Source organism: Tamandua tetradactyla, chromosome 5 (genome assembly GCF_023851605.1).
Source record: "Tamandua tetradactyla isolate mTamTet1 chromosome 5, mTamTet1.pri, whole genome shotgun sequence".
Lineage (NCBI taxonomy): Eukaryota > Metazoa > Chordata > Mammalia > Pilosa > Myrmecophagidae > Tamandua > Tamandua tetradactyla.
This window is the reverse complement of record NC_135331.1, coordinates 152,892,703-152,917,698: the sequence shown is the minus strand read 5'-3', so window position 1 is coordinate 152,917,698 and position 24,996 is coordinate 152,892,703. Positions and strand designations below refer to the sequence as shown.

Sequence of the window (24,996 nt, the reverse complement as noted above, 5' to 3'; positions counted from 1 at the left end):
CCTTCTACTGGAGTCCTTTATGAGAGGATAAAGGACGGAAAGAGCCAAGAGACCTTAGAGAGAAAACCTCCAGAGAAGCTAAGAGAGGACTCACAGAGGAAGCTGCTGGAACCAGAAGCTGAAAGCAACAAAACCTGGGAGGGAAAGACCAGCAGACACCAGCCATGTGCCTTCCCATGTGACAGAGGTATCCCGGATGCCAACAGCCTGTCTTCAGAGTCCAGGTATCATAATGTTCATGCCTTTATTGGGACATTTTCATGGCCTAAGAATTGTAAGTTCTAAGTTAATAAACCCCATTGTAAAAGCCAATCCATTTCTGGTATATTGCATTCCAGGAACTTTAGCAAACTGAAACAATAACTGATAGTTATTTTCCTCTTCTTAGCTTATGCCACATTTCTGTTTTACCAATTCAGTTTCAATATAATCTAGCCATAACTGGGACAAGGTTAGATGGTTTCAGGCCTTAAATTATATCCCTTTAGAGGAAATACCAGTCAAGGTTAAACAAAAGACTTGAATATTAGTCTACTGAGTTCTCAGAACACAGTGGCAAACATTTAAAAAATTACGTATCATAAAACCTCTTTTCCTAGAAAGAACATACTCTGGAAATCAACTGATCAGGATTTAGTTCTCAGATATGAACTTAGTCTAGTACCTGTTTTCTCCCTCAATTACCTCATCAGTGCAGTGGTGACATTAATAGGATCTATTTCATAATGTATGTTACATACCTAAAACGATGCCTGATTTTAACAGAATCAGAAAGACAGAGTCATAGTAAAAATTCAATAATTTTGTAATGTATTTCTCTTACTCATCCTTATGGCAGGCTCTTCCTGATCATTTAAAATGTAAGCATCACTCCTGTGTGAATACTTCCTTGACCCTGCAGAAAGACCTTCTCTTCCTTATGCCTTCTCCATATCAATCTCTATTTTCAGACAACACTATAAGCACGTGTATTAATCAAGTCTCTTTCAGTTCTATGCCATAAACACAACTAAAATTAATATAATCATATATCATATATTATATATTTATATACTATAAAAATAAAGTTTAGCTTTCACAAGATGGTGAAAGAAAGGTCTGCAGGACAGCTCAAACCAGTCTTGCAGGTAGGAAAGGAGAGGGCCTCCAACGCAGGCCTAGAATTGGCATCAAATACATAGAAACAAGTTTAAATAAGTAACAGCCAGGGTCTCTGAAATGTAAAGCATGACCAAAAACAGGAACCTTCTGTGGGAAATCTGAATTAGTTAGATTGTCCAGATAAGCTGAAGCCTCTGGAGTATCCAATCAGTGGAGAAACAGGGGAGGGGTCTGCGTGCTAGGCTTAGGTATAAGATCTGTGGCATTGTATTGTTTGGCACATAAGCCATCATTTTTCGGCTGGGCACCTATTCTTGCAAGATCGTTAATAAATTATTTTCTTCTCCACAATCAGATGAGCATTTATTCTCTTTCAGGTACGGCTTTCTTTCTAGCAATTAAAAAGAAAAAAAAATATGTGCTAATGGAACTGAGAAGTCAAAATGCAAGCATGGTTCAGCATATAATTTGAAGTTTCAAAACATGTCATCAAGGATCTGTCTTTCCCTCTATCTCTTGTTTTACTTTGCTTCTGTTTATTGAGTTTATTCTCAGACAAAAGCTTTCCATGCTGGACAAAATGGATGCTCTAAGCTTCACCGTGGATCAATAACTATAGTGAAGGGAGTAGATTCATTTGACAGTCTTAACTGTAGCAAAGGGAGTAGATTCACTGTCTATAGTATAGTTAACTCCAAAATAAGGGAGTTAACTTTTTGTACCCACCAGTACAAAAAGACTGAGCAAGCCAAAACAAAAGATGTCTTCTAAGGAAAAGGTTATTTCACTTCTAAACTGTGAATTCTTTGGGAATGAAGACATCTAGTTCATTTTTATTTCCTCTTTAAAAATAAGCATGCTGCATATTTTATTAAATGGAAGCGGGGGGCACAATCCTAAATAGACTGGTCAAAGAAGGTCTCACTTGAAGACGATTTGAGCAAAGACCTAAAGTGAGGGACTAAATCATGAAGACATTAGGGCAAAGAAACATACCAGGTACCTAGAGTAGCAAGTATAAAGTTTAGGAGGTCAAGAGGAGAAATTGTGCTTGGTACAGCCAAAGAAGGGAAAGGGATGGCAACTTGGCTTAGGAGGAAGTAACAAAGAGGTAGTGGTAAGAGGAATCAGATGTAAAAAGAGGCACATTGAGTAGAGTCTTATAGATCTTTGCATAGATGTGGACACATATAGTTGTTGGCAGAATTCATTTCCTTGCAGTTGTAGATTTATGATGGCTTGCTTTTTCAAGGTAATCGAAATCCCTAATTCATTGACTTTAATCAAAAGGGAGGTTATTCTGTGTGGATTGACCAGAAGATCCTTTAAAAGGGGGTCTAGATCTCTGATGACCTTGAAAAAACAAGCCATCATAAATCTACAGCTACAAGGAAATAAATTCTGCCAACAACCATATGAGCTTGGAAGAAGTTTGAAGAAATGGGGAAAATGATGAAATATAAATATCTAAGAATAAGTGTATCTTTTGACTTTTAACAATCAATAATAAGATTTGTAGGGCTCCCTTCAGCCTCTGTTTCCTTGGGCAACTGCCTTTCCAACCTGATCCTCATACTTCAGTCAGTCACTAAATATTTTGAATGGTATTTGTGCCTTTGACCAGAACAGAAATACAAAGGATTAATTCTACTTTCCTTTTTAAGATTCATTGATCTGTGAGAAATAATGATTAATGGAGAAATAAGGTTAATATTTAACACATAGTTTCCTAAATTTTCATACTGATTGAAAAGCATGTCAATATTTACTTTTTAAAAATTTCTGGTGCATGTTCTGTTTTAATAGCTGTGTTAAATTTAGCAAAACACTCAGTGGAAAGAGCACAGGGATTATGCAAATAGCTCGGAAGCTGTGCCTACTTCAAACATTATAACGTTAGAGTAAATGATTGAAAGTTGGTTGAACTAGAGACACCTCCACAATTTCTGCAAGTAATATGTGAAATCACACAATAGCAACGAATTTTTTCTGTTTGTTGTTTATTGTTTTTATTTCTTGCTTTTATGGAACTTCCCTGAAATTGACTTTGTATATAAGCTCATTTAAAAAAAAATGACTCATGACTTAGAACTGTAATTTTATATTTTTAATATTCTAGCTAATGAGGTTAAAAGGAAATTTTATACACCAATATTATTTGGTTACAATCATCAAATCATGGAAAGTGCTTACAACCTTCAAGCAAATAGCCCAAGAGGAATAGAATTAATAAGAATTAATAAGGAATGCTCACGAGCAGATTTCTCTGCACAACATAAAGTTTTTGTGTATATAAAGCTTCATATGTATCTTTCCTCAGTTCAACAGCATTTAATTCATACCTCCTCTGTCAGGCACTGGGACTATAAAGGCAGAAAAGATGATCAGGCATCAAAGTACCGAATTTTACATTTAAATTTAGCATAGGGTCCATATTATCTTCTTTAAAACCTACTTATCTGTTATGTTCTCTCCTCTATTCATGAAATATTTTGTATTCTCTTAAAAAGTAAAACTAAAATATTCCTTACCTCCAAAGTGCTTATGAAGTTAAGAGAGGGAGATAATCATGTATGAAGTTTATCTCAATACAAAGTAGTAAGTGCCTGGAATAGAGGCATATCCATAGTGCCTAACCTGTAGGGGAATTGCTGAATGTAGGGAAATATTTATGGATAAATCGACACTAGGTATGACACTAAGGTAAGAATGAGATAGTTTGTTTGGATCCATCTCTTGTCATCTGTGGGATAGTAGGCAAGTTTCTAAAGTGTAATTTCCTTAACTATAGATCAACCAAATAAAATATATCTCAGACTGTTGAATGACTATTAAATGAAAGACCATATTCAAAACCTAACAGTGTTTGATACACATTAGGTACTTATTAGAATTATTTCATTTCTTCCTTTGTCTTCTGTCCCACTCTAGTCTTCTTTTTAGTAGAAGTAAACTAAGTAAGGAACAATGGAAAAGACACACAAGGAGAGTTCATCATGGGGTTAGAAAATAAAAAGTTGCATTGGTAATCCCTCAGAAGTAAAATATTGCTGCAGAAAGTTTGAGCAACCTTCTGGAGATGAGACTAGTCCTGCAGTCATGTATCAATAAGGGGACATCTTATATGACTTGTGAGGAAGGGTTTTTATCCTGTTGGCAATTGGGAGCCACAGAAAGATCTGAAGGGAGAAAATGACCTATACACTGAATCCAGAGATTGATTTGAGTCAGGCATAACTGTAAGTATATAAACTAGTTGAGAGATATAATAAGTTAAGTGAAAGATGACGATGTCCTCAATTAGGTCAGAGATAGTGAAATGGAGGATTGGATAAATATTTAAGAAATATTTGATGGGAAAAGGAAATAGTACTTAATGTTTAATGGGATTCAGGGCAAGAAAAATTGCGATGAGGCAAGGAATGACACCAGGTTTCTGAATACATAATATCAATGACAATGCCATCAGTTGAGAAGGGGAAGAGAGAATGACGGAAGATGAGAAATTTTACTTCTAGTGGTGATAAACTTGTTGGTCATATGGTAATGAAATATTGAATTTTATAAGAAGTTGCCAGTTTTTAAAAGGTGGTGAATTATATTATACGACCACAAGCAAAGTATGAGAAGTACATGGGTTCCACTCTTCACCAATGCTTGGCAGTGTCAGTCTTTTTAATTTTAGGTACTTGAGTGGGTGTATTGTAGGTTATTTTATTTATAAATTAACATACAGCAAAATTAATCTTTTTGGTGCAGGGTGGATATATACATAGTTCTGTGAGTTCTAACAAATGTACAGCCAAGCAACCACTACCACAATCAGGATATAGCAGAGTTCCCCTACCTCCCCAAATTATCTGTGCTTCTCCTTTGTAATCAACCCTACCCTGATGCCCCACAAGCCTGGCAACCGCTAATCTATTTTCTGCTCCTATGTTTTTGCCTTTCCTAGATGTCATAGAAATAGAATTATACAATATGCAAACTTTGGAGGCTGTCTTCTTTCACATGGCAAAATGCATTTTAAATTCAGCTATGTTGTAATAGTGCTTTGCTACATTTACTGATTAGTATCTCATTGTATGAATATACCAGAATTTATTTGTCCATTTTCCCATCGAAGTGCATTTGGATTATTTCCAGTAGAAGTGGAGAATAAAATTGACAATCATAGCCGATATTTATTGAGCATTTACCATGTGTCAACATCGTTTTATGTACTTTGTTTATATTAACATGTTTAATAGCCACAACAATGTTGTTTGAAAGAAAATGATTAGAGTAATAAAATCCAGAATGGTTGAGAAATGTGAATTTTAAGATTTATATGATTTTAAACAATTCACTTTTTTCCCAGTTTTTATGTCTTTGTATTAGAAATGGACTCTCTTTTCTTTTGTTATGATGACATTAATATCATTAACCTAAAAATAATTTTAGTTCTAAATAGCAATCTTAGTAATTATTTAGTCCAGTCCCCTCATATTAAAGATATATTATTAGTAAATACTTTGGAATCTCTGCTCATGAATGATGAAACTATGGTTAATATACTACCAAGCCAGCAAACATAAATCCCTTTCTATATAAAATTCTGAGTTATATAGCTAATTTAATTTTCCCTTGTAGAACTACTAATATATATTCAATTGACTCGATTGTGTTTTATTTTCATTGTGAAACAACAAAAAAAGAAACAGCAAAAAGAAAACAACCTAATTAAAAGACAGGTGTGATGGTTTGAAGCTATTATATACCCCAGAAAAGCCGTGCTCTTTAATCCTCATTCAATATTGCTAGGTGGTATCTTTCTGATTGTTTCCATGGAGAAGTGATCCACCCCATTGTGGGGGTAACTTTTGATTAGATGGTTTTCTTGGAGATGTGTCTCCACCCATACAGGTGGGGTTGCTTACTGGAGTCCTTTAACAGGGAACCTTTTATAGAAAACTTTAGAACCAACAGAGCCAGGAGAGCCCACACAGCCAGAGACCTTTGGAGATTAGAAAAAATGCCCCTGGGGAAGTCATTGAAGAAGCTGGAAGAGAAAGCTAGCAGACGTCACCATGTGTCTTTCTAGGTGAGAGAAGTGTTCTGGATCCATCAGCCTTTCTTGCATCAAAGTATCTTATCCTGGATGCCTTGATTTGGACATTTTCATGGCCTTAGAACTGTAAACTTGCAACTGAATAAATTCTCCTTTTTAAAGGCCATTCCATTTCCGCTATATTGCATTCTGCTTCTTACAAATTCAGCTTTTACAAACTAAAAGAACGGGCAAGACTTGGTAGATTATTTCTTTGAAAAAGATATACATATGGCTAAAAAGCACATAAAAAGATGTTCAACATCATCAATCCTTAGGGAAATGCAAATCAAAACCACAAGGAGCTATCAACTCATGCTCACTAGAAAGGCTAATATTAAAAAAAAAAAAAAAAAAAAAAAAAAAAACCCAGAAAATAGCAAGTATTGGAGAGGATGGGAAGAAATAGAACACTCATTCTTTGTTGATGGGAATGAAAAATAGTACAGCCATAGTGGAGAATAGTTAGGTGGCTCCTCAGAAAGCTAAATATAGAATTACCATAGAGCCCAGCAATCCCGTGTCAATGTATAAACCTCCAAGATTAGAAAACATGGACTTGAACAGATTTTTTTGCATGTTCATAGCAGCACTATTCACTGTTGCCAAAAGATGGAAGCAACCCAGGTGTCTGTCAACTGATGAATGGATAAACAAAATGTGGTCTATACCTACAATGGAATATTATTCAGCTGTATAAAGGAAGTCCTGATACATATGACAACATAGGTGAATCTTGAAGACCCCATGTGTGAAATAAGACAGACACAAAAGGATACCTAGGATCTCCCTGGTATGAAATAATTAGAATAAGGAAATTCATTGACAGAAACTAGATTACAGTTACCAAGGGCTAGGTTAGGGGTAGGGAGTGAGATGTTAATGCTTAATTATTATACTGTTTCTGTTTGGGTGATGGAAAAATTTTGGTAATGATGGTAGCACAACACTGTGAATACAATTAATACTATCAAATTGTGATTTTGAATGTGGTTGAAAGCAGAAATTTTGAGTTGTATATATGTTACTAGAGAGAAAAAAATATTGTAGGACTATTTATCACAACGAGCCCTAAGGTAAGCTACACACTGTGGTTAACGGTATCATTACAGCGGTATGGTTTTGTCAGTCGGCGCACAGCGTCAGTGATGGGAAGGAGGTGTGTATGAAGTAGGCATATGGGAAATCTGCATTATCTGCATGAATTTTCTGTAAACCATTTAACTTCTCCAATAAAATGGATCCCTATCTAATAAGTAACAGAATAAAGGCATCCTGAGTCCTTCCTATTGAGTATAAATTAATCCAAATCAGGTATTCAGAAGCCAAATTAGGAGAAATAATATGGAAGATTGACCTTTTTGATGCTTTAATTACCTATTTTGCATCAAATAAAAACTGGGAAAAGTTAAATATGCAGAGCCCCTCAAGGATACACTTTTGTTGACTTATCTTTTATGGTTATATCCTTGGAATTAATCCCCAAATCATCACAATAACTAATCATATGCAATCCCCTTTTGAATGCTATCAAGTGTTGAAGCTATTTTTCATAATGTAGCTTTACATTACTTATATCAGAGGTCACAAGTTGGTGCGGTATTTTCGAATATGCTATAATTAGAAAATTTTACATACACATAGGAAGATATACATCTTCATTTTAGTGACCATAGCTACAAAAAGCAACATTGACAGAAACTAATCAGCAACTACTCCTCTGACGTGGGAGCTGTCAGCAGTCCACAGGACTCTAGGGTCTTAAATCTGGCATATGTCATTCATTTATATTACCTTCAGGCCCCTGTAGGCATTTGTAATTTTGACCTCACATATGTCTGAGAAATATACATTAAAAGCATTGCCAAAGTAATGCTTGCTTCCTACAGGGAAGGAAGTGCTTCTCTTCTGGGAATAAGAGCTATATAACATCTTGCATTAACTACCAGGAAGCTCAATACTAAATATATAGTTGACCATACTTACTAATACTGGCAATGTAAAATTCTTCATTAGTTATATATTAATTTTGTCATATTTACTTTTTGTAGGAAAATACTTCAAATTCTTTCTGGAAATAGAGTACATAAATCCTAATATGAGGAAACAGTAAATTCTATTAAAGGGTGAATGTAGGAAGGAACAAATGAGATGAGAAAATAATGAGTATCAATAGGATATTTTATTTTGGGATTGATTAAGTCTTCAGCTATAAACATGTAATATATGTGAAGACAGATGGGATTTACCTTAGCTGCTGTTCAAACAATGTATTTTAATTAAACATAAAAATAATATAAAAATAATATAAAATAATAATAAAAATAATATATAAAAATAATATAAAAATAAAAATTTTAAAGAATTTAGCAAACAATCAGATTTCCGGTTGAGTCTACATATAGTCAGTGCCTAGACTGCTCCATTTTTATATGGCTTAGTATTCTGCCACAGAACATAAGTCTGCTAATTAAAAAAAATTATATATTAGAGTAGCAGCATTCAATGAATATAAATTTAATATATAGAGATTTTTAATCTAAACTGTTTGTATTTTTAACTTCATAAGGAAACTTCATGAATTCTATGCAACTTATTTTTCTACAGGATTGCATGGAAAAATCTTGCTAAATGGCTTTTTTTCCCTGTTAATGAACATTTTTCATGACATTATTTTTAGAGTAAATTCTGTTTCTCTCAAGATAGAAATCAATAAATAACTAAAACAGCATGTGTCGCACTTTATATTAATTTGTTTTAGGTATATGAAAATAAATGCACCATACTGCAATTTCTTGAAATTTTGCTCCCATTAGGTTTAGAACTTAAAAAACAATTTTTCAGGGAAAAGATTTATAATATTTCAACAAAACTTTCTCTGGAAACATTTTTTTACATGTAAGTAAAAACAATATTTAATGACCAAAATTATCAAAGTTAATGAATAATTAATAGCTTTAATGGGTTAGAAATTATATAAGAATAACATATTTGACTTCTTCCTAATTCTTTGGTTTTGCAAGGTAAGCATTTCTTTTAATTTATTTTCTAATTCCTTAGAGACAAATAGTATTTCAATGCTGTGAAAAAACTAAATATCCTATTTTCAACAAGTTGTGACATGCCACTGTTAGGTGAAAAGTATTCAAACATATAATTTTCTCAAGTCTACACCATGTATTAAAATACAATTTTTTCTAAATTATTTTTTTTGCTTTCAGTACTTTCAAAATCAGGCAAAGGTCACATTACATTAGACATTCTTATCAAATCTAGTGATATAATGTTTACTATACTAATAATAACTTTTTAAAAACTGATATTTTTATGCATAGAAATAATTCTAATGTTTTCTAAAAATGTAATTGAGTAGCTGAAGATTGCCACTCATTTACTGTTATTTCCAAAAATCTTTGCTCAAATTTTTAATCCAATTTATTTTCAAAAAAGAAAAGCAAGGACACCAACAGCACAAAAGCAAAACATAATGAGACAATAATAAACCACACGTCGAATTATGTTTAGTATTATCTTGCAAGGGTGAATCATTGCTTTGTGTCACAAAATATTTACTTCAATGTGGTAGCTTCTAAAAGGCTTTTTAATTTTATGGTTAAATTTATGGTCAATTTTATGTAAATTGGAAAATTAAAATTAAAATTTTTGAAATGAAATCTAAATATCCAACATGAATACCATCATGCTTTTTCCGCAAATTTTAGATACCTATCAGCTTACCAGATATCATTTTGTCTTCCGATACCCTAAAGTTAATAGTAATTATATAAGAACAAAAGGCCAATCATACTGATAAACACTCTTCTCATCAGTGATTGCTGGAATATAAGAGCACTATTAACCGAACTCTTTGATTTGAATAAGGATGAATGAATCTCCATAAAATAATTAAGCCAAAGATGTCTCTGAATTCTCAAGGATAATATTCTTCAAAGTAGTGTTGAGCCTTCACTGTAGATACATGTCAAGGTCAGCATAAAATTTCATTTGAGCAGTTTTTTAAAAAGAATGTTCTGAGCCATAAAATTCTCTATGAGTGGGTCAAGCATTAAATTTTAAATTGTAAATATTTATACAAATAACTAAAATTTTCCTTATTGTAAATAAGTATTGCTCTTTCACACTATAGGACATGAGTGTTTTGCCTTCAAAATTTAGATAGAGACAGACCTTTAAGAACCATTTCTGTAAGCACTATAGAGTTTGGGAGCAGGCATCATGTTTAAATGGAATAACTGATTCATTTTGAAAAGTAATGACCATGAAGTTGAAAGGTTTTCTGGTGGTTTGTTTACTTCTGCTGTTTTAGGGAAAGGTCAGTTTTCTAAAAGAAGTCCTTGCTAATACATTATACCCAAAGAAGATAAATATGAGAAAATACATTCAAATTTTTTTTAAAAACTTTGTATGTGTCTACTTAGGTTGTGTGTATCACTTAAATTCACACATTTAAAAGGTATGCACAGTTAAAGATGCCTATTTTGTAACTACCGTGTATCTCAACAAGGGGTAAAATATGTGAAGAGTAGCTACTGAATATACCTTTTCATTTGTTAAATAAAAACATATTTAATAAATAGAAATGAAAAAATACATATTTCATAAAAAATGAAAAAATTATCTGATTTATTTTATGTATGCTTTTATTAGATGAAAGTTAAGTAATCCATGTAACAGTCATGTTATGACTAATTATACTCTTAAAATAAAAAAAAATTCACATACATCTCAGATAAACATTAATGACAGCAGTTTTAGACAATATTAGTCTTTAAAGGGAGGAGTATAGGAATAAAGATATGGTTTTTGTACAGTCAAAGCAATTCAACTGATTAAACCATAAAATATGAATAATTTATAAAAGAATACATTGATTCATGCATTATATTATACTATACCACTTAAAGTTATTTCAGTTTATTGAATTTAGACTCATAGTTTTTTTTTGGTGGGGGGGCTGCATTGTCTGGGAATTGAGGGAATCGAACCTGGGTCTCCCACATAGAAGGGGAGCATTCTATCCCTGAACCACCTGTGCACCCTATACCACTTACTTTTTAAAAAAGTTATTTCAGTTTATTGAATTCAGATCCATAGTTTTTTTAAATTAAGAAATAAATTATTTGCTTATATTTACTTGTGATCAAAAGGATCTAAGCTGTGTCACAAGCCAAATGGTATAGGGAGTTGTAAAATACCTGAGGAAGATTTCAAAAGCACTCCTACCCAAGAATTAACAAAATTATTAGAAATTTTCCTAACTATATGAATGTTATATTTCTTTTTAAAAAGGAGAAAAGATGATATTCATATAGTTATACACTACTAATCCATTATCAGATCAGATTCCAAATATTCTCTCCTTGAAAATTAACTTTCTGCAATTAAGATGGAATCCGCTTTATCTTACCTTTATCTGACTGACTGCTACTAGCTGTTTGGGGTACTGTGTTGCGGGACTGTGATGAAGTTCAGAGGTAAACTGTACAATAATGGATCATCTAAGTCTGCAATAGGGACAGTATAGAGAGTGTGGCATCTATGTTGAGGATGGCTGGTGCTGTTTTAACACCTCTTTTAATCTTGGGACGATTCATAAGTTTAATTTTCTATCAAGGTGGAATACGAGCAACGATGAAAATCCCTTGTAGTATCTATTCCTCTAAGTTTTAATAAAATAGGATATTTTATAAAAGATTATTAGGTATAACTTATTCAAGCTTATCCCGAAATAACATATAGTGGTGAACTATATGAACAAAATCCACAGGTTACATATGTATGATTGATCCCATGAAGATACTTGGTTGTATCAAACTATCATAGTGATTTATTCTATGGGATAAAGTTTTCCCTGGGAAGTAATCAGATTATTACTAGTGTGCTAATTTCCAGTGGTCTGGTCATTCTCTGAGGAATGGCAAATTTCGAGATTAATATTAATCATCCTGGTTTTCAAAGGTATGCTATTTTAGTCAAAACCTCTGCTTAAAAATGAATTTCATTTGATGGGACATTTTATGATAAATTCCGGTGTTAATTTATGTTTCTAATGAGTACCTTTATGCTCTGAAAAATTACATGCATTATTATTTAACATTTTCCTATGCTTCTCTTTAAAAGAATTAACTAAGAAATTTTTTGTAATAGCATGTATATTAGATGTCTTACTGTAATTACAGTTACAAATATTAACTATATTAGAGTACATTTTATTATTCACTAGTATTAACAGTAAAAGAGATTCATCTTTAGCATATAAATGATTAATTTGTCATAATACATGCACAATTGTTGGCCAGAAGTGTTTCAACCTGAAAGGTTCTATGAGAATATAAAATTTTGTGATATGAATGTTATCACATACAAGATTTTAGAGTATTGACTTTTAAATGAATAATATCATCATTATTAAATGTAACTTAACAGTCAAACTTCAAGAGCCATATTAAAGGACATGAAAGAATTTTCAGTTCCACATCTCTGAAGTCTAAAATGGTAAGCAAATTTTCCGTAAGACTTTTTAAAAATAACTTGAAATATTTTAAGAAGAAAATCCATTCTAGTGATTATTTTCTTCCTTATGCAACAGTTGGTATCTGATCAACATTAAACGTTAAAGATTGACAGGGTATCCTAAAAAAGATGACTGAACATTTTAGGCATTACACCTTTATAATAATTGTGAAACAATTATGTTTTCCTAATAACTGATAAACAATCATTGACCTCTATGAAAATACTTTCCATGACATCTAAAATCTGGAATTCAGCATAATAAAACAGAAATTCTAAATGTGTGAAAAGGTAGCGTGCTATATGTTTCCAAAAATCTGCAAATGATGATACATATTGTGCTGCAAAAATAGCAGAACTTACTAACATAATATGGCTCACAGTATGGTTTAAGATATATAATTTTAGCTTTCATAAGAATTTTGTCATTGGAGAGTTATCCAAAGCCTGAGCACTAATACAATAAGGATGACTCAGTCACTGGAAAAAATATTAGAAATGAGGCATTTACATTATCACAAAATCATTAGTTTTTTACAGTCTTTAACCTATATAGATACACCAAACACACACACAGTCCTATTTCTTTGGGCCCAGAACACAAGGAGGATTTAACTGTATGATAACATAGGCGGTTAGTTACTGCAAAATCAAAATTAAATTGCCATCGAAGCAGAATTTCAGTATCAGTCAGAAATACAGCAAATCACATGATAGGGAATGTTGTTTGCACAACTCTTCTCTCAGATATTTCCTCAGGGCAACATCGTGAAGGGTGCCAACGACAATATTATCTCTTCTGAAAAGTGCATGTATTTATCAAAGAGAACAGTAACAGTACATACAGAGTTCGACAGTTTTCATTCCATAACTCAAAACAAAAGGAATGTATTGAAATTTGGTGACTTCAATAGTTAAACTTTAATCAATAATATTAAGAAATAGGCTTCTGGTGATCTAATGCATAAATTGCTCTCTCCTTACTGTATTTTTCAGACCACTTGCGAGTTAGTTCTAGATAAAGATTTGGTTTGTGAGGCCGGTAATCCAAATATACTGTATGACTGTTTCTTTTGGGAACGGCTTTTTCAATCTGAGTTCCTTCATGCCACTCATTAAAAGAGGTGACAGAGATTAAGCTGGGGCGGGCCTGGAGTGCAGCATTCAGAGCAGCCTCGTAATACTTGCCATTGACTCGGTTCCGAGTGTTGTGAGTGTTCCATGGACGGATGCTTGTATCTATGTATCCTGGGCCCACGCTTGGGATAAATATTAAGTTGTAGGTATCACAGAAGTGTTTTAGGCCAGCCCAGTTCTGATGTGATGAGCCGTAAGTAAAGCCATTTGTGGCAAAATATGTATAAATTCCATCAAAACCACTGTGAAGAATTTCATATTTATGCTTTTCTTCTACTAGAAGCGCAATAAACAATCCATCATAAGGAGAATTGCGAACACTCTGAGACCCTGAGACTGTTAACAGGTTGGCCCATTTTTCAGGCTTTGTAATGTAGGAGTCATAGATATAAAACATAGGAAGAGCTTTGCCAGTCCTAGCCTTGTACCTGTAAAAGGCTGGATGATTTCCATATCTAGAATGCAAACATATGTAAAAGTGAAATGAGTATTCACAACTCATTTGCCACAGACAAAAACTGTTGATGTACTGAAAAGGAAGGTTATCCGAGCAATTTAAATACACTGTTCAACTTCTTTGGGGAATAAGTTATATAAGTATAATCATTAAAAATGCATTTTAATTTTATACATTGGAAAATGAGATACTGGCTACATCAGGACATCACCAAAGTGGAAATCAATGATCTCTTACTGAAGTTTACAAATGATGTCTAATGTCATAAAAGCCCATTATTTTCCACAGGAATATAAAAATTATGTTTTTAAAAATCAGTAATAAACGTCCCACTGTTGCCGACATGTTTCTTTGTCAGAGTACAGCATCTGCCACAGATCATTATCAGTAAAATCCTTTAGTAAAATGAAGCTGCATTAATAATTTTTTCTTGTAATTAGACTAAATATAAGTGAAAACATTAAATGTAGGCCCTTGGCTATAAAAGTGGTTCACAACTGGAGTCAGCAAAATGGTGGAGTAGGCAGGTCCAACACCCATTCCTCTAAAGAAACAATGAAAGAGGCAGAAACCGTCAGAACCAACTTTGTCAGAATTCTGAAAAATGGTCAAAGAGTTACTGCAACCAAACAAATGCTGAATCAGGAAAAAAAAGCAATTTATAGACAGTAGGAAATTTTTGTAACATTTTTACTTGCTCTTGCTGCATTCTCCAATTAAAATGCAGAAATTAGCAAAATGGATAAGAAAACTGATCCTACTACATGCTGTTTGCAAGAGACTTACTTTAGATCCAAAGACACAAATAGATTGAATGTGAAAAGGATTCAAAAAAGACATTGCATGCAAATGGTAACCAAAAGAGAGCTGGGGTGGCTCTCTTGTATAAACACAAAATTTTTATCTAAAAGACAAAATTCTATAGTCATAAGATTTAAAAGATAAATCAATTTAAAATGTCAATATGACAGAAATCATAATAGTGTACTAAAAATGTAAAACAGTAAAAATAGCAATCTTTTTACATACGGAAAGTGAACAGTAAGGAATTTCTGAAATGTTTCCCTAAATGATTGTAACATTTATTACAAAAACAGTTTAAATTCATTTTATTAAATATGCCAGATCATAAATCATTAAAATCCCATAAATATAATTTAAATGTTCTTTTCTAAAAGTAATTATCATATGAATCATATAATAGCAATTAAGAACACAGAAGAGACTCACTTGTCTATAATGTACTTGACATTTGTGTACATGCTTTGATCATCTCGATTACCATATGGTTCTATGTGAAAAGTGACCTGAAACATACAAAAAATTTTATTAGAGGAAAATTATCTATCATGTAAAAATAAAAATGAAAGTATATGCCATATTTTTATACAGTGACTGATTTAAAACCTTAATTTAAGATGAATACTTATTGAACACAGAAGTGACCAGAGAATTCTAATGATGTAACATTTATTAAGAACTTTCTCTGCTAATTACTGTGCTAAAAATTTTATACTTATTATCTCAGTTAATCTTCATAACAACTCTGTAAGATAGTTATTTTCGTTATCTCCATTTTCCAACTAAGGCAATCAAAGCTAAGATAGGTTCAGTAAATTGCCTAAGGTCACCCAGGATATATAGGAACATATTCTATATTTAGACATATCTTTCTTTTTGCAAAAGTTAAAACAAAACATGATCCAGAAATATCTGGGATGTTTCAGGTGTTTCCAATAAGTTTATGTTTAAATGGAGTCAATAACACATTTCTGAAAAATGATAACGTGTACAATATCATTAAAACAGCAATTTAAAAATATCTAAATTTAATTTGTACTAGAAATAAAAGAATTTATAACAAATCTACTGGAAAAAATAAAACCCACTAGTACTATAAAGGAAAATAATTTTCAGAATGCTTAAGTTTCCGATATGTTGATATGGTTTACATAATATCTCTAGTACAACAGTAGAAAGGAGTACCAAAAATATTTTAAAAATACTGTGCACAGAAGAGTTAACTAATTTTTTAAATAATTAGCTATACATACATTAAGGTATGGCTAGCAAAATCATTTTGTATGCCTCTTCTAACTAGTAATATAGATAGTACAGATGATATTTCCCTTAATGGCAATTCTTTAAGATTTATAAAACAAAGATATTAGGATTTTCACTTTTAATCCTATTTCACAGATTTATCAACAATCAAAAATAATTATGGCAACGTCGTAAACTTAACGACATTGTTTTAATTTTAATTATGAAATACTAATGGAACTAGAGACTTTTAAGCCACTTACACAAAATGACTTCATTTTCAATTACCCAAATATAGTGAAATGTATTTTGCATTAATCATAGTGCTACTAATTTTGACAGACTCATTATATTAGGGCCAGTTAGAATTTAGTAAAAATAGCATTCCCTACTTTCAATAAAATAAGATTATGGTAATATTACACAAAGGAAATCTTTACCAGTAACAAACTAAAGTCAAAAATTCATTTCTGCAGTATATCATTAGCATTACCAGAGCAGTCAGATTTTTCAGTGGTGCTGGTATTTGATTTTTAACTACAATTGAAAGAAAGACTGGCAAGGGTGTAGCTATTTTCATTCTCTTATGTTACCTTGGGTTATTCTTCCTTCAGATGTAGGGTTGCATGTTCTAAATTAGTTTCCATTTTATACATAAAGGAAACTACATTTAAAAATGAATTTGCTTTTAAAGCTGCAAACTATAAATGGCTTGATTCTTTGAAAATGCAGATCACTATTTGTAGCAAATTAGAAAAGCCATTAACTGTAAATATATAACATCATTTAATTTTTTCCTTATATATTTCTAACTTTTTAATTATAATAAAATTACAGGTTTAATTAATGATGTAATCTAATCAGCATTTCTCTCTTCCTTTTGGAAAACTCTATTAGACCAATTAAAATAAGCTTAATTATAGGATACTATACATAAAACTAAATACTTACATTATCTTTAGGGAATGAAGCTTATATAAATATTCCCCCACACTCCCCGTTTCATGCCTTTAGTGATGACCTCACCAGTCTCTAAGTGAAAATCTGATCATTATTTTTTTCTTCTCCAATGCTTCTATTCCCCATTTTCATCCCTGCACACCTTCCACCCTCCTCCACAACAAGAATGAGGAAGATTTTCCCACACCTATGCGGTACCATATTTTGTACTTTTTTCTTCTTGCTATTATTTGTGCTTGTCTGTGACCTCCAGTAAATTACAAGGTCCCTTAAGAACAGAGAAAATATCTTATTCTTCTTAATAACTGTCAGCAACTAGAACACAGCATCTGGCACACAGCAGGCAATGAATGAGTGAATGAATGAATGCATTCCATGCACACTTGGACAGTAGTCCAATTAAATTCTAGGCCTTACATATTTATTCCATTTGGGTAACAGTCACCAAGTTGTTTGTATAAATTCACATTATTTATTTAGGTACAAGAAGACAAAAAGGGGGAAAGGGAGAGAAGTCATGCAAAGTATAACAAATTTCAAATGAAATTGAGAAATCTTTTTTTTTTATGCTGAGAACCATGTATATACCACATGCAATTGTTCCACATGGTCTAAAATCTAATGCATTTTAGTCTGAGAATCAGATATAATGAAAACTCTAAGGCCATAGACCAAATAAATAATGGATGTTGATAAACCGTAGTATGAGATGTGATTTATACATAAAGTTGGGGAAAAAAAAAAAACTAGCTATCCACATGACTACAAACATCTTTATTATATTTATTTATTCCTAGAAACCTTATATACTTTGTTATTGTAAATAGTACTTTTTTTTTTAATTATACATATAGGAAAAGTGAAGATATCATAGGTATACAACTTAATTAAATGAACCCATGTAACCTGAAATGAGATCAAGAAACAACATTTCCAGTACTCCTTTGCAGAAGAGTGCCCTCATGCCCTCTTCTAGACTCTCCTGACCTTTAATAGCATACACTGGGCTTTATTTTTGAATTTTACAGAAATAGAATCACACTGCTATTTTGACCATTCTACTACTTATCTTTTTCAAGAGCACATGTAAGCATTTCCATTGAGAATATATTAAGGAGAAGAACTGCTTGGTGTTAGGTATCATATTATGTTGTTTTAGTAAAATCTGCGAAACAGTTTTCCAGATTGGTTGTACCAATTTCACTCCCAGCAACAGTGTATGAGTGTTACAAATGATTTTATATCCTTGTCATCATTATCAACCATTTTTTTTTGGGGGGGGTGCATGGTCCGAGAATTGAACCCGGGTCTCCCGCATGCAAGGCGAGCATTCTACCACTGAACCACCCATGCACCCTCAATCTTTTTAATTTTAGCCATTCTGGTGGTCATGACTGGTTATTATATATAATTACTGAACCTAAAATTTTAATTAAAAAAACAAGGTGAAAATAAAGGGTTTTACATTTTAGTGCATGAAATAACAGATGCTCAAACTAGGCAGAAACTTTTAAGAAAGAGAAAATAAGCTTGAAAAAAATAAGATGCTTTTCCCTCATTAATAAACATTTTTTTAAAAAGGCTTACTTAATTTTGACATATATACAAACCTAGGGATTAGCCTCATTAAATCTTATTGAGATTTTAAACTAAGATTGCATTACATTCACAAATTATGTTATATAAAATAGATACACGTTTGAGGAAAATGGTCACTTTTGCAATTTTGAATCTTCCCATCAAATTATGTTTTTCCATTATGCAAGTCTTTCATATCTTTCAACAAAATGCTATGTTTTCACATACCTACAGCTATGTTATTTCAATGTACTTTTTTCCCCATTTTTTTCCTGATGATTTTATTTTGCTTTAATATAGGAATCATTCTGATTTATGATTTTTTCAGCCAATTACTACACCCATTTTTTTAGAATAGATTTTTAGACAATTTTCATAGATTTTCTAGGTATTTACCATTTGCAAATAACAATATTTTTACTAGGATTGTTTTCCTTTTTGTCTTTTTGAGTCAAAATTGCTCTGTTTTAGAGTCTCCATAATAGTACTGAATAATTCTGATAACACAGGGCATTCTTCTTAGATCTTCTTGATTTAGGGGGCATGAAAGATGATATTTGATATAGGTTTATAAAAGATACACTTTATCCAGGTAAAGAACAGTCTTGTTCTTTGGTTATTAAGAGTTTTACTAGTAATGAGTTTGTTTTTTCATAAATTTTCAGTACCCATTAAGATGCTCATGTTTTTATCTCTTTTAACTAATCAGTGAAGTTTCATTTTCACTTAACACTTACATAGTGCTTGCTCCATGCTAGATACTAATCTAAGCGTTTTACCTACATTACCACCTGTAATCCTTATAACCATTCTGTGAGGTAAGGTTTTGCTACTACTTTCATCACAGAGATCAGCAAACTGAGGCACAAGGAACACATAACATAGTAAGGAGTTGAGCCAGGATTTGAATCCAGGCAATTTGGATTCAGATTTCATACTATGGAAACCATTCTGAGATTCCTGATATGAACACTTCTTATCTAAGGTTTCTTTAGTAATTTTGTATCTGTTTTCTTTAGTAATTTTATAGTAGCTCATAAATCTCTTTCTTGCGTATCTTTTTTTAGTTTTGGACCAGGATTGTGCTATATCCTGATATTTCTATATAACTATAGAAAAAGTTTGAAAGTTTCTATGATAGCCAGACTCCTAGACGGCCCTAGTGATCCTTATCTCCTGCTATTCATGCACACCCAGGTGCCATTCCCTCCTGCACTGTACCCACCATGCTTACACAGGGCAGAAGTGATAGCACCTTACTCCCAAGATTAGGTCAAAAAGAGACTCCAGCTTCTTTATCAGACTCTCTCCCTCTTGGATCCTTTCTTTGCAGAAGTTAACTGCCATGTCTCAAGGAGACTCAGCACCCTGTGGAGAGGTCCACATGGCAAGAAATTGAAATCTCCAATTCAACAGCTGCAAGGAACTGAAGCTTGTCAACAACCACAGGAGAGAACTTGGAAATGGATTTTGTAGCTAACCTTGACTCAACAGAACCAGATTCACCCAGTTAAGCCACAGCCAGATTCCTAACCCTTAGAAATTGCTCGAGATTATAAATGTTTGTTGTTTTAAGCTGCCAAGTTTTGGCGTAAATTGTTACACAGGATAAGTTCATGTTCCACTGCATTTCAGTATCACAAAAATCAATAGTTCCTCAAAAACTGAATAGAACTGATAGGTAAAATATGGCGTTTCAGGGACAATAAATGTTCATTTACTTTTTAATTTTTTCCTAGGGTAATTAGCCAATTTATATTTTTAAATCTCTTTCTGTACAAAAAATTAACATTTTTTGAGTTTTCTTTAAAACTGCCCATTTTTTGTATATTTCAAATATGCTAATATAAAGTCTTAAACTCTCTTATTACCTATAGGCATTTTTCCTTTTGATTTTTGATATCTATTTCTCTCTCTCTTTTAGTTTTGTCAGTTTGTCTATTGTGTTTTTCTTTCCAAAGTTGAGAAAATCATGATTAATTCACCCAGACTACTGATGAAGCTTTGCATTCTATTTAATTAACTTATTTCATTCTTATGAATTCTTCCTACTACTTCATTTAGTCTATTTTGTTATTATTGGTTTCTTTCAAGCATTTGTATGGCGGCTTAGTTGACTTATCGTCCATTCTTGTTGGTTTCTAATTTAATATTATAAATTTTGCTTTTACAATAGAGCTTTGGCAAAATTCCATATCCCAGTAGTGTTGATAATGCAGTTTTCTAAAGTGCTATTTGTTTTTGCATCACATGAGATTTCAGTTTTGATTTTCTTTTTAAGGTAAGTTCCAGTCCCATAAATTACAATGAAAATGTTTAATGTTTTAATATTTTTTAAATGGCCTTAATTGGGGACTTTGGGTTGTAGTGAGTATGGCTAGTGAAGGCAGACTTTACAGTTATTATTTCTGTGAATCTATTAAAATCAATTTTTTTAAATGTACCCTTGGATTTGAAACACAATGTGTATTCTTTTGCTTGTCAGTATAACATTTTCCTTTGCAGTTTTAGTTAGATATTTTAAATAATTTCTGAAATAAATCAATAAAATCTCATGTTGTGAGAAATTCTCCCTTATATATAACATTTCTTAATAACTGGGTAGAATATGCATGGTCTAACAGTTGTCTTGATACTTTTATCTGCATTTTATAAATACAGTAGAGTATATGTGTGTTAGGACAAATGAAAATTGGATTTTGACAAATTTTTTAGTAAGTCTATTTTCTAACTACTTTATAAATACTTAGTCACATGATTGAACTCTATCTTCAGTAGATCTTTAACATATAAAATCTTTACTAATTTCTGTTTTATTTTCACAAAACATTTCATTCCTCTTTCTTTTCTGCTAAATATTCAATAGATTAGTGTAAAACATGGTTAAAAAATAGTGAATAATCTCAAATTTTGAAGAAGTCAAGGTTTGCAACTCGTATAAATTATAGACAGTTTCCTTATGAAATAAATACAGTATCATTAAAAAAAAGTTTGTTATTTTCAGATAAAGTTTTGAATTAAAATGACTAATCCAAAATGGTCATTATTCTCCGCTTACCTAAAAAATTAACCTATGTATAATTTGGAAATAAAAGAAAATACCTTTATATTATACTTATGAGCTTTGTCCAAAATAGTTGGTACCAAATCATCAGTAGGTTCTCCATTTTCATCACTTGAATCAGGTGGGTACCAAGACAGCGCTAGTACACCTAACAGAAAAGACCAAAAAAAGAAAAAAAGAAGAAGAAAAGACAGAAATGGTAATGAATACACGTATTTTGTTTTTAAAGAGCAGAGTATATATCAAATAGTTCACAATAAAAAAAGAAACATTTTTATGAAAAGGTTGTTTTTATTAACTTACTTACAGATTACATATAGTGGTTTCATTCCTTACCATAGTCAGTTTTTGTGAAGTCTGTTCTAGTTTGCTAGCTGCTGGAATGCAATTAACCAGAAATAGACAGCTTTTAAAAAGGGGAATTTAATAAGTTGCACGTTAACAGTTTTTAGGCTGTGGCAATGTCTCAGTTAAAGCAAGTGTCTATAAATGTCCAATCTACAGCATCCAGGGAAAGGTGCCTTGATTTAAGAAGGCCAGTGAAGTTCAGGGTTTGTCTCTCATCTGGAAAGGCACATGGCGAACATGGCGCCATCTGCTAGCCTTCTCTCTTGGCTTCCTTTCATGAAGCTCCCTGGGAGGCATTTTCCTTCTTCATTTCCAAAGGTCCCTGGCTGGTGGACTCTCTGTTTCTTGTGGCTAAGTCGTTCTCTGCTCTCTCTGAATCTCGTAGCTTTCTCTTTTATTGTTCTCTAGCTTTTTCCAAAGTGCTCCTTCTTTTAAAGGATTCCAGTAATACCAGTCAAGACCCACCTGGAATGGATGGAGACATGTCTCCACTTAATCAGGTTTAATACTCACACTGACTGAGTCACATCTTCATGGAGACAAGCCAATTAAAGTTTCCAACATACAGTACTGAATAGGGATTAGAAGAAACAGCTACCTTTATACAATGGGATTAGGATTAAAACATGGCTTTTCTAGGGTACATAAATCTTATCAAATCGGCACAAAACCATCATCAGAAATCAATATCTTTTAAAAGAAGATTCATAAGAAGTAAAATAAATTACAGTATCATAGTTTTTCCCTGTAGTCCCTACTTACTGTTGATAAATTACAAATAGGTGTGAAAAACATAATGCCTGCACAGAAATTACTAACTAGAGAAAGAATATTTGAGATTATTTCATTCAAAGCCTAATTATATGGAGATATATTTATGGTTTTCAAGATATACACATGGTATTCAAGTTGCTAAAAATCAAAAATAAAGAAAAAAATCTTGAAGGAGTCAGAGACAAAAGAGAGAGAGACACAGATATGAATAGAAAATATAAAAAATTAAAAATAAAGAGATTTTTAAAAATTACATCAGACTTCTCATCAGAAACCATGGAAGATAATGCAGTTGTAGTTTTAGTGTTCCAAAAGAAAAGAAAGAAACAAAAAACACAAAATCCCCACACATGCCATACAGTATTATATAACAGATGAAATACCACTCACAAATAAAGGAGACAAAACTTGAAAGACTTCATTGCAAACAGACTTCAATGCAAAAATTTTAGTACTACAAGAAATGTTAAAAGGAAATTTTCAGGCAAAATGAGTATGATACTCGATGTACACTTGAATCTACATATACAAAAAAGTGTGAAATGCTGGAAATGGAATAAGCTAATGGAAAAAATAAGATCCAGTTCCTCTTACTTTTAAATGCTATTAAAAAATCAAAATTAGAGTTGTGGCTAGTAAACTACGGCCTATAGATCAAATCTTGACCTTTTCAGGACAAATCTGCTATACCTTTGTTTACATATTATTTAAGGCCACTTTCACACTTCAGTGGCAGACATGAATAGTTGAAAAGAGACGGTGTGGCCTGTAAAGCCAAAAATAATTTACTCTGGCACCTTACAGAAAATACCTCAGTCAAGCTTTGGTTTATACCAACAATAATATGGTAACTTCTAGTACCATATAGTATCCTATGTACTAGAAGACTGTAAGATAACAATAGCAATATGTATGGGAGGGAAGATTCAATAATATATTGTAAAGTCTGTCTATTACATATAAAATAGTACATTCTTTGTAAGTAGACTCTAATTGGTATATTTGGTAAACCCTAGGTTAACAACTGAAAAAAATGAAAGCAAAATGTTTTAAATAAACAAATAATAGAGACTAAATTGAATCATAACAATTGCTCTATAAATCCAAAAGATAACAGAATTAGGAAAGAAAAGAGTCAAAGAATAGATAGAATAAATAGGAAGCATTTAGCAAGATGGTATTAACCAATCCAATCATATCAATAATAATATTAAGCTAAAATGCTCTAATCACAACAATTTTAAGACAAAATTGTAACACTGGATTGAAAAAGTAAGGACCAACCATATGCTATGTATAAAAAAAAACACCTTAAGTATAAAGACATTGATAAGTTAAAAGTAAAAGTGTAGAAAATAAAAAAACAGCCAAACTCTAATAAAGAAGGCTGCAGTAGTTATACTAACATCAAAGTAGATTTTAGAACAAAGAATACTACCAATAATAAAGAAGGATGTACCATAAAACAAAGGATCTTACATGTACATGTACCTAACATTAGAGCCTCAAAATATATGAAGCACAAACTGACAGATCCAAAAGGAAAAATAGATGAATCTACAATTATACCTGGAGATTCTAATAATCCTTTCTCAGTAATTGATAGAATACAGAAAATCTGCTAGGATAGAAAAGATCTGAATAATACTATCAAGAACTTGACCTAATTAATATGTATAAGAAACTCCATTCAACAACAGCAGGACACATATTCTTTTCCAGTTCATGTAGAACATTCACCAAGGAAGGCCGTAAAATAAACCTTAACAAATTTTAAATAATGGAAAACATAAAAAGTATATTCTCTAACCACATTGAATTAACTAGAAATCACAGTAGAAAGATATCTGGAAAATATCCCATATATGTAGAACTTAAACTATTCTAATTAACACACAGGTCAAAGAGTAA

The 24,996-nt window shown here is 32.1% G+C and overlaps 1 protein-coding gene and 1 non-coding gene across 2 annotated transcripts in view; both read right to left on the bottom strand.

Moving 5' to 3' along the window:
• Positions 1-10,842: 10,842 nt before the first annotated feature.
• The window catches only part of MANEA (mannosidase endo-alpha), a 39,179-nt gene continuing 25,025 nt past the window's right edge, over positions 10,843-24,996 (bottom strand). The window contains exons 3-5 of the mRNA XM_077162428.1: positions 22,002-22,111; positions 15,549-15,625; positions 10,843-14,316 (exon numbers count right to left, since the gene is read on the bottom strand). Coding sequence (XP_077018543.1) covers positions 13,659-14,316; positions 15,549-15,625; positions 22,002-22,111 — 845 coding nt within the window. The 3' untranslated portion in view covers positions 10,843-13,658. The remainder of the gene's footprint in view (positions 14,317-15,548; positions 15,626-22,001; positions 22,112-24,996) is intronic.
• Positions 18,604-18,674, bottom strand: TRNAA-UGC (transfer RNA alanine (anticodon UGC)). Its single transcript has one exon. It is a non-coding gene; the product is annotated as a tRNA-Ala (tRNA).